Below are 11,916 nucleotides of genomic sequence, written 5' to 3'. Positions count from 1 at the left end.
CTTTTCTAGGGACAGAGGTCAAATATCAGAAATAGTTATGACTGCACAATGTTGATTTTCATAATGCTATAATACTTTAGCATCTCTGAATAATATCAAGGATCTTATAACTCCTAAAAAGACCTTAGTTTTTATATATTTGCTTTCTCCATAACGTTGATTCATCGTTCACCCTTGTTATTGAGCTAGACATTCTGTTATACTCTCTTTGAATCATTAGGATATCTTCTTTTACTCTATTTATCTTATAATTCATTGATCGAGTCATTAACCCTTACAGTATTGCTTCATAAATTTAATATTTTTCTTCTTGAAGTGATTCAAAACTCTCAGGCCTGGAACACTGAGTCCGACCTCGCGACTTTGCCTTATGACAGGCCAAAAACACCGAGCCTCGAGCTCACGACTTTGTCTTACGACAGACTCGGATCATCGAGTCTAGATCTTACAACTTTGCCTTACGACAAGTTTGAAACACCAAGCCTTGAGCTCGTGACTTTGCCTTACCACAGGCTCAGAACACCGAGACTCGAGCTTGCGACTTTACCTTACGACAGGTCCAGAACATCGAGACCCAAGCTCGCGACTTTACCTTACGACATGTCCATAACACCGAGACCCGAGCTCGCGATTTTACCTTATGATAGGCCCGGAACACCGAGCGCCGAGCTCGTGACTTTGTCTTATGACCAGCCTGGAATACCGAGCCCCGAGCTTGCGACTTTGCCTTAAGATAGACCCGATGCATCGAGCCTCGAGCTCACGACTTTGCCTTACGATAGGCCCGAAATATCGAGCTCCGAGCTCGCGAGTTTATCTTACAGTAGACCTAGAACACCAAGCCCCGATCTCGCGACTTTGCTTTACAATAAGCTTGGAACACCGAGCCCCAAGCTAGTAACTTTACCTTATGACAGACCCAGAACACCGAGCCCCGAGATCATGACTTTGCCTTACGATAGGCCCAGAACACCGAACCTCAAGCTCGCGACTTTACCTTACAACAGGTTCGGAACACTGAGCCCCGAGCTCGCGATTTTATCTTACGACAATTTTGAAACATCAAGCCTCGAGCTCGCGACTTTACCTTACAATAGGCTCGAAACATCGAACATCGAGCTCGCGACTTTGCCTTACAACATGCTCGGAACACCGAGCTCGGAGCTTGTGACTTTGCCTTATGACAAACCCAGAACATCGAGCCCCAAGCTCATGACTTTACCTTACAACGGGCCCTGAACATCGAGCTCTGAACTCGTGACTTTGCCTTACGACAGACCTGAAACACTAAGCCCAGAGCTCACGACTTTGCCTTATGATAAACCTGGAACACCGAGCCCCGAACTCATAACTTTGTCTTACGACAGGCTGTGAACACCGAGTCTCGAGCTCATGACATTATCTTATGATATGCCTAGAACACCGAGCCCTGAGCTTGCTACTTTATCTTATGATAGGTTTGGAATATCGAGCCCCGAGCTATGACATAGCCTTACAACGAGCCCTGACTCGAGATCTTGTTATGGCCACTTCATCCATATGTAGTGGAGCAATGACACCTCATCAAGGTATCCCAATGACAGCTCAGTATAGTCCTGTCAATTAGACTATGCCTCTTTCAACTAGACTAATTGAGGATACTTGTGATGTGGCAGAGCGATGACACCTCATCAAGGTATCTCGATAACAACTCAGCACAATCCAATCAGTCGAACTATGCCTCTTTCGTCTAGACTAATTGGGGATACTTGTGATATGACAGAAATATATTACCCCCACATGTCATGCGGAATAAAGTAATAAAGTCGGTTCATCTTTAAGATTAGAAAACCCTAAGATTGTTTCACTCGGAGAATAAGGAAAATATATCAAAATATTTTATAAATGAATATCTTGAAATATTGCTTAAACGAATGCATATTTCGGAATATATCTTAAATGGATATGGATAAACTCTATAAAAGGTTGCTCATATCCATCGGCACAAGTATGTACACATCAATCTTAATTTTTTTAAGTCATTAAATTTCTTCCTCACGCAAAACCCTAACTTGAGCGTCGAAGTGTCTTGTCGGAACCTATCACTTGATGTCATTCTAACTCTCTTTTTAAATATTTTTCCAGATTCCTTTGTCTTCTCTAGCGGTTATCTTCGAGGGACATGCATGTTAACGGTTTGTTAGCTGATGACTTGATTATCCACGATATTTGACAAAAGATGTTGCCTTCAGACTTATTAAACATGCCTCTATTTGATGGAACATCTCAGAATATATGAGAAAATGAAGAAAGAATGCATCAAGAAATTTTTATTGGAGGACTATTGGCAATATACTTACGTCAAGCTTCATCAAATGACTTGAGAGAACATATCATTTAGAAAATACACAGAAGAATTTGATCTCCTCATAACTTGGTGGAACAAACTATAGCTTATTATCTTTGTGCGATAAGATGATAGATAAGTTCATTGATCTAGCTTGGAAGTTTAAGCTTTAAGGGAGAAGCTACTATGGGCCTATGTGGCATGCGTCATCTGGCAATGGAATTCTTTCTAATGTGTCAACCTTCTAGGCTTCAAATTCCACTTGCCTAGTTTAAAGTTGAAATGGCTTTTGCCTTTGGCGACTAGTGAATAGAAAAGACAATGTTGTGCTCTCTCTCTCTCTCTCTCTCTCTCTCTCTCTCTCTCTCTCTCTCTAGGATTGACAAAATGTTGGGGAACTTGATCTATTGGTCATGGTAATGGTTCCAACCAGGGAAGTGTTTCATAAAGCACTAAATTCTCCAACCATAAGGCTTCTTCTTTGCCATCTAAGATTGACAAGTCAATCAAAATCAAGAAGCCCTCATTGGATTCCATCCGATTAATCCTTCAAATACAAAGGGTATGGTCATATTGTTTTAGATTGACCAATAGGAAAGTTTTTATTATTGTAAAATAATCTCTAAGAGAAGAGCCTATAGATGGTGTACCTCTAAAGTATACGATGAACAGATTTGAAGAAGAAAATATCATTTTTGGTGATGATGGTGAAACTCCTTAGATTCCTCAATGAAAATGATTTGATTCACAACAACATCTTTCACACTAAATGCACTTCAAATAGCAAAAAATTGGTGAAGTTTTCTTTAATGAAGAAAGTTGTGAAAATATTGTGGTCAAACAGCATCTTCAAAACTACACACTCTCTTGTCTTCAAAAGGGGAATGAGCTAAAAGTCGATGAGCATTGCATTATTGAATTTTCCGTTGATATTCATTACAAAGATATAGTAGGGCATAATCTATGTTAGGATCGGTTGAATAGCTAGAGGGGGGGTGAATAGCGTTTCTCGATTTTTCTTGATCTTTCTCTGCACAGAGATTAGCGGAAGCAAAAATATAAAAGAGAAAGAAAGAGATCAACGCTAACCCGGTTTATTTTACTTGGTATCCACCTCCGCAGAGGTGACTAATCCAAGGATCCACACGCACGCACACACCCGTCGCACTATGAATCTTCTCCTTCTCGAAAACCTCGAAGGCGGAGAAACCTTTACAACTTTTCAGATCTCCTCAAATATGATATGAAATATTGTCTAGGAGGAGAGAAAGAAAGCAGAGAATAGAGAACAAAAACGTTCTCAGAAGAAGCACAAAAGAATGAAAGAATGGCAAAAAGATTGAGTTGTTCTCGTGCAGGCTTCTTTTATAATCTCTGCAACATCAGTCGACTGCTGGCAGGGCCAGTCGACTGATGCCTTCAATCGGCAACAAAATCTCGCATTAAAGCGCATTAAATGCTTGCCTATTTTCTGCAACGTTCAAATAGCAGTCGACTGTCCAAGACCAGTCGACTGGAAACAGTCGACTAACCATAACACCAGTCGACTGACCAGTCGACTCCTGTCTTCCTCTGGCTCGACTGATCTGTCTGTGTGCGTCTGATTTATGAGCAGTCGACTGCTGGCAGGGCCAGTCGACTGGTGAAGCTGAAAAATCCCATTTCAGCTTCTCTTGACCTAGACCTCGGCCTTCAAACACCTCCCATAGCCTCATGCCTCCCTGCACTAGCCTGAGATGCTTCCATCAGCTTTGTCATGTCAAGTCCTTGCCAAGACCACCCTTGGACTTCTCCTTGCCAAGACCACCCTTGGACTTTTGCTTGCCAAGACCACCCTTGGACTTTTGCTTGCCAAGACTTCCCACTTGGACTTTTCTTTGCCAAGACTACCCTTGGACTTTTCTTTGTCAAGACTACAACATAGTTTAGCCAAACATTGAAACTCAATGCACTTGGGGCAGCTATTGCACCAACAATTAGTTCTTTCTTATGATGATTTTAACTTCAAATAATATATTTTCATTAACACTTTAGTAATAATTTTTAGCTTTTCTAATTTTAAGCTATCATTACAACAAAAATAAATAAATAAATTGAATATATTTCAACTTATTTATGTTTATGTACTTTATTATTATTATATTTTCCAATATTTAAAAATTGTAAAATAAAAACTCTGCATTAACTTTTTCAAATTAATATTTTTATCTTCCTCTTTAACTCGTAACAAATTTAGTTTTTAATTAAATGCATATATTTTAACATATTTCAGTTTACTAGTAATTAATGCACATTCTACCATGCATTGTTACATTGGGCTCGTGCCTTCGAGTTGAACCTGATTACCAGCATGCTGCAGGCATGCATTCTTCCAGGCACAGCTGGACAAAAATAAATATATATATGTTTGTGCCTCTCTCAACTAACTTCAAATTTTTTTTCTTTCACTAGACCTGCAGCATCCCATATGAGGACATGTTACCAGCTAACTAGCATCGCCATAGAGATGCTGAAGGCTTTGCTACTAGTACACTGATGTGGGGGAGAAAAAGAGAGCAGACAAGTGGCCTGGAGATTGCGAGAATCAGTAAAATAAAACAGATACAGATACAGTAGGAGGAGGATAAGATATCTTATGGTCCTAACTATCTATGCATAGCGACTTTGCAGTGTCATATGAGCATGTCCATATGCGCCCAGCATTAGTTTTAGCAAGCTCAGCTCAGTGCGCAGCCAGTAAGTGTGTATACCTGCTACGAGCACATGAGACAAAGGCCCTCATCTGAATGGTGATGGATGATGGCCAAGGGATGGGGAAAAGTACTGAAGAGAGCTGTGGATTTAGTGGCTAGCTTGTAGCATGGTGATCTGATATGGTCCCCTTCAGAAGCCAAGCATTAACGTAGCTTCGTAGATAGGCGCCCACTCTCCGTCTTTGGCCTTTATGCAAGCCTTGAATTATAGTAGTTTCCACTGTAAAGGATCTTCATTATTTGAGCATATATCTATAGAGGAATGCAAATCCTACGAAGGATGGCAAAATCTATGAAAGCTCATCCTGATTCCTGCATGCATAGGATTCGACGTTCATCAGCAAGGAAGGCATGCAAGTGGCAGATAATTAATAAATACATGGATTTGAGCCAATTAAAGAGATCTTACAAAAGAGTTCATGTGAAAAGTAAAATGGGAGTGGAGTTCAGTCTAATCAAAAAGATACTAAGAAATCCATCAGTTTTCAAGTATATATGTTAGAGCAATTGTCCTACAAGGATCTCTAGTAATCAATTATGTTTAAACAGGGTCACCATATTGCTTTTTCCCAACAAAAGAAGAGGCATCCTCAATTGAAAGGAGAAAAAAAACCCTAAATATTTACCCATTGGCTCTAGACTACATTTCAAACTTTTTGAGCCAATACTAAACTTTTCTAAACTCTTCTTCAGGCTCACCACTTTAAATTATATATTCGATTAAGATGTTCATTTTTCAACCTTGATCTTTGATTCAAAGTTGATCATGTACATGTGATTGATAATATGGTGGTGGAAATGAACTAATCTTATCCTTTAAATTTGATATTAATTTATTTTAATGTTTATTCTTACTTTAGAACTTGCTTAAGGACTTATAGTTAAACTAGATATATATGATTTCTAACATTTCATAAACTAGGAATGAGTTTACCTCATCATCCTTGTTGTGTGATGTTCCCTTTTGTCTAGTGCTAGAGTATTCCTCCACTTGAAGAGACACCATCATGAACAACCATTAGTGCTAAGTTGTATTTGCTTTTGAGCCTTTGTTTTTGTCCCTCTTCTTTGGAAGAAACACTATCATTAATGACCATAGTGTTAGGTTGTATTTGCTCTTGGACCTTAGCTCTTGTTCTTTCGATGTTGATGAATCATCCCAAGTAGCCCACAATAACATAGGATCAGTTGACTAAAATGCCAATATCAAAACCTATCCATAATGATTGTTTAATACTCAATTGATTCCAAATGCATTTAGTTTATTAGATTATTATTAGTCAACTCAAAATTTATTAGTCAAATCATTTAGATATAACTTTGACCTAGTCTTCTGACGATTAAGTCTTTAGTCAACTCATTCAACCATTGGTTAACTCAATTGGATAACATGGTGACTAAGTCTGATGACTATGTATTGAATTAACTCAATTGACCATTAGTTGACTCACCTAAATAAACGTTCAACTTCTTCACCATTGACATAATTTCACTTGACTTCACATGTTCTTTGGTTAAATCATATCGTTAGCCATAAATTTTATCCTGCATAGATAAATTCAAACCATACAAATAGTCGACTAGACAGCTAACACAAATAATTTTAATCAATTATGTTACCACTCAGTTGACTCAAGCCAAAATGAAAACTTTCTATCCAGAAGCAACATATGCCAATTATAGTCAACTACTAACTCAACTAATCAATGGACTAAAAAATAGTCCAATCAATTGAATCTAGTAGACCTTGAGCTATGCCATTGCTTTCAACCTAGAACACTTGTTTTCTAATTGAGTATATGCCTAAATAACAAACTTCTGTACAAAAATGCACAAAATGATATTCTCTCGTGTCTCTCATCTCACATGTTTTCATATTGATGTTCCATCCATCAAGTCCTCCTTGATAAGCCTCAAACCCTTGGATCTCTGCCTTTGAGTCCTACTCAACTTGAGTCACTTTAGTCATGATCCAACACATTTTCAAACATGTAGATCACCTTAAAGATCCATTGAATCTACTAGGAGTCCCTTCTCCATTGCTTTGCATATGCCAAGTTCCACTTGGACTTTTGACCACATGAAGTTTACTCCTCAAGGATTTCTCTTCTACCAAGATCTACAATGAGATCTTGGACTTCTACCTACCTAGTGTTCACTCCTATAGGACTTTTCTTTTTCTAAGAACTACTTGAATTTCTACCAACTCCTTCTATTGGACCGTTTCTCATCTTCTTAGATTCACATCTCTAGGATTTCTCCTACCAATATTTATCAAACTTTTCTTTGCCAAGCCTCAACTTACTTGGAATTACCACAAGTACAACTGCAACTCCTGTTAATATCTTGCATTTTGTACACTTGACATATATCGAAACATATATTGTTTAACTTAAATCTTTTGCCAATTTGTTTGTTAACCACATCAAGACCATGTGATTGAGTTTGACCAAGTGGTTTTGATATGTTTAGCAAATTATTTAAGTTAGGATAAAATTGTTTGTTGATTAGTTTTGACAATTGTGTAAATGCAAAAAAAAAAAAGTTAACATGTAACTCCAAGTGCAGTAACTAGAAAACCCCAATAGGGGTTGGTAGATAAGGAAGTTCAATTAGAGTTAACAGATGAAGAATTTTAAGTAGGTTAAGATTGAATAGATACTTGATAAATAAAGAATCTCAATAAACTTTGGCATATAGGGAAGTCTAATATGAGTCAATATATGAGAAGTCTAGCTATGTAAAGGTTAATTGGATATTTCGCAAGAAAACTAATAGGAATGTTTGATCATGATAGGTGCTGCTGAGGAAGGCTCGAACGTAAGACCTATTGACAAATGAAGAAGATTGATCACAAAACCTCTTGGCAGAGGAAGACCTGAATGTAAGGCGTCTTAGCAAGTAGAAGAAGATTCCCAACAAACTGAAGAAGACCTAAAGTTAAGACCTCTTAGCATATGAGATGTGAGAGATTATGAGAAACAAATTGTCATAATCATTGATTCAATTAATTGTATTAGGATTCATGCGAGCTAGAGAGGGGTGAATAGTCCTTTCTCGTCGATTGAATGCACTGTAAAATACCGAAAATTTAAAGGTAATTTATAAATAAAATTAACCTTAATTTTAGGAGTTTGAGGGAAGATTAGGAAGACTAATTATGTTAAACCTAGAGTGGATTAGGTTTAATTAATTAAACCCTAATTTATTTAATAAGACAATTAGATTAAACTTGTAAATCAAAAAAAATAGAAATCCATTAGGTTATTAAATATAAGATATGGGAGAATGGGACTCGTCTTGCAAAGACGAAATCAACAAAACTAGTTTGGATCAAATCAAGATCGTTTGGTTCACTAACCAAACGAATCAAGATTAAACCAAACTGAACCAAGTTGGTTTGGTCCGTATGGGTTTTGATAAAATAAAATGGATGAACCGATTCGTCTTGCGAAGACGTTTAACAAAATTGAAGTTAAATCCTAGGTTGTTTGGTTAGTAAACTGAGTGAACCAAGGTATGAACCGGTTTGCTATAGTAACCGGTTCAACCAGTAAATCCTAGGTTGTAAGCTGATTTAGCCCGTTTTAAACCGGTTTGATCGCGCATACTGTTACGACCGCGACTTCTTCCTCTCCGCGCGATCCTGTCGCCGCTGCCCGCGCGACGCGTCGTTCGTCTGCAGAGAAATCGAAACAGAGGAGGGCTTTAAAAGGGGGCCACGGTGAGGAACCCTGGGAGGAACAAGTTGCCTCTCTCCCTTCCTCCGCCGCCGCCCCTGTAAGCCAGCCGCACGCCGCCGCCCGATCGCCCTTCTTGCACAGCCCAAGCCGCCGACGCAAACCCTCCGACCTTCGTCTCATCCGCGTCGCACACGAAGAAGCCACCGCGTCCTCTCTGCCCGACGCCGCCCTCCATTGCCATCATCGTGACCTCCCTCCTTGGAGTCTCCCGCCGGCGCAAAAGTCTTCTGCACCTTCTCCTTGGGCGCCATCTCTAGCTCCACCTTGCCCTATGGAATCGGTGATATTCTCCCTCGCGTGACGTTGTCGAGTTCCGGTTAGGTAACCTTTCCTTGTTCGTCTTCTTTCCTTTGCCCTTGTAGACCGGTGTCATTTTTGGTATGCCTTGTCAGAGTAACAGAGGTGTTGATTGTTTTGGTTAATTAGTATAATTAATTTAGTTTAATTAATCGGTTTGATGATTAAGGTGGATTGATTTATTTGGCGATTAACGTTATAAAGTTAATCAAGTAATGGATTTTAATTGATTTAAAAGGTAATTAATGGGTAAACATGATTAATTAAAGTTTACTTAATTAATCAGATTGTAATTAATGAATTCATGAATTATACAGATGGATTAATTAATTAATTAATAATCTAGTTAAGTTATTAGATTGATTAATAAGGGAGGTAATGTATTAACATATTAATTACGTAATTTGGAATGAGATTAGTTTAAATTAAAATAATGGAGTCGTGTTAAATTGAGTTAATTGGAGTTCATTGGGTTAGATTAACCTTAGAATTGACTAGGGTTCACTTCGTGGAAAATTAAATATTTAGAAGATGTTTATTTTAATTACAGGACCTTGACTGTTGATAATACCATACGCGGAGGATTTCATTAGAGCTTTATTGCGACGATTTCATCAAGAGGTGGGTAATCTCTGTATTTGGTCAATACAGATCTATTCTCTTTCCAATATATATTTTCCTTTTCTATTATTGTTGATTAGGCTCCTGATCACTTTCCTATACCTGTTGGTGGGTACTTCTGTGCTTGGTCACACAGGTCTTTTTCGTAGTGTATGATTTATTATTGTTGTTATCTATCCTGTTGATACTTTTACTACTCATGTCATTTATCTAGTCGATACCTTTGATAATCATTGCTTGATACTTACCTGTTGACCTTTATTGGGATCTGTTATTGTCATGTTGCTACTCTTGCTATCTATGCTAGTTAATTAATTGATACCTTATGCCTATCGTTGCTTGATTATTAGTTGTTGATACTTAGACTTGAAATTTAATCTGATGCCAACGTCCTGTTTGGCCCCTCAGTTCACTGCCCCGAGGGGGGGGGGGGTGACTGGGGAGTGTAGAGTGCGGACAGGGACTTGCATTCAATTAGGTCCTGTTTGGCCCCTCAGTCCACTGCCCCGAGGGGGGGGGGGGTGACTGGGGAGTGTAGAGTGCGGACAGTGACTTACATTTGATTATGTCTTGTCTGGCCCCTCAGTTCACTGAGCTCTGGGAGAGTGACTGGGGAATGTAGAGTGCGGACAGAGACTTGCATTTGTTTGCGATGGTTGCTGCGTGATTTTACATGCATTCGTTGGTAGGATTATTACATAGTTTACTTTACTCATGCGTTTGCGGTTGTTGCACTTATCTATCATGATTGTTGCACTTGTTGCTATATGATTATGAAATTGTTGTTATATGACTATTGCATTCGTATGACATGGCATACATGATTAACATATTACATATTGATTTTGCTCTTGTAGTATCATGTTGAACTGTATACCTGTTGATATCCATGCTTATACTCCTTTAATACCTTGACATATTGTTCACTTTCATTCTAATACCCACTGAGTATTTTTATACTCACCACCCAGACCCTGGGGTTTTCTATCTCCCCAAGTAGCAGATTGGTTTACTTGGAGCTTGGAGATTGGTCGGCTGCTTCCATCTCACATCCGAAGATTTAGTATGTGTTGGTTTATTCATTTTTAGTTGTAATTCGATATGGTTGTATATATAGATTTTTATACACTGACGTTGGTACTTGCGTAGATGTGGTTCTTATCGTGTTTTTTTCCGCTGCATGGATTTTACAATTCATATGGAATTTCGCTTATACGATTTTGGTTTTCTCATGGTAAGTTAATATAGTATGCATGTGTTAGTGGTTAGTTGTTGTGGCCGTGTAGGCCTTATACCTTCTATGTCGTGTGTATGTATGTGTGTTCATTGGACGTGTTGTCCTTATTCCGGCCGCATGTGGCCGTGTATTTTTGTTTGTATTAAGGAAAATTGTCATGGTTACTGGGGAGATGCTATCGAAATTTTTCGGACGGCCTCCCGGGTCGTGACATGCTCTTATCCATCAGCCAATTGATCAACTGTAGATTTGAACGTTGCTTTGATCTATCAGCTCAACGATTCCATCCACCTCAACATTAGTCGATTGCTCAAAATTATCAGTCTATTGTAGCCTAATCAATCGAATCCCACAGTCGAGTTTCAAACTCTTTATTCTCTCGAATATTGATATTAGTCGACTGATACACTCTATCAATCGATTGATTACGATCAATTGAGTTTTTCAATTGATTTTTTAAGCTTCTATTTGTTGCTACAATGCCATCAGTCGACCAATTTGTTCACATTTACTAACCACGATTGCTATAACAATTACTGTTTACAGTACTGTAGCACACTTACTATAGCAAATCCTAAAAGAATCTTAAACCTTAATTTTGAGTTTTTGAATCCATCAGTCGATTAATACACCCTATGAATAACTAATACTTATATGTTGTTGGAACCTTGCGAGCTAGAGAGGGCCAAGGGGGATGAATAACTCTGATTTTCATCATTTGAAAACTTTGCATAGCGAAAGATTTTGATGCCAAAATACAACACACACAATCACTAACTTAGGTGGTTTACTTGGTTTGCCACCTTCCAAGGCAACTACGTCTAAGAATAAACCTAACATTCTACCATCTCTATTGATTTTATCCTTCTCGGATCAAATCCAAAAATGGAGAAACCTTTTACAACAGTATTCATTACAATACAAGAAGAAAAATGAAGC

The 11,916-nt window shown here is 38.4% G+C and overlaps 1 protein-coding gene across 1 annotated transcript in view; it reads right to left on the bottom strand.

Annotated features, from left to right (window-relative positions):
• The window catches only part of LOC141834043 (uncharacterized), a 16,044-nt gene extending 7,041 nt beyond the window's left edge, over positions 1-9,003 (bottom strand). The window contains exon 1 of the mRNA XM_074721500.1: positions 8,813-9,003. Within this exon, the coding sequence (XP_074577601.1) occupies positions 8,813-9,003 (191 nt within the window). The remainder of the gene's footprint in view (positions 1-8,812) is intronic.
• Between the last annotated feature and the right edge of the window lie 2,913 nt (positions 9,004-11,916).

This window comes from Curcuma longa, chromosome 8, assembly GCF_044706935.1.
Source record: "Curcuma longa cultivar G26 ecotype Majalengka, Jawa Barat chromosome 8, ITB_CL_G26_1.1, whole genome shotgun sequence".
In the NCBI taxonomy this organism is placed as follows: Eukaryota; Viridiplantae; Streptophyta; class Magnoliopsida; order Zingiberales; family Zingiberaceae; genus Curcuma; species Curcuma longa.
This window is presented reverse-complemented; position numbering and strand designations above follow the sequence as displayed.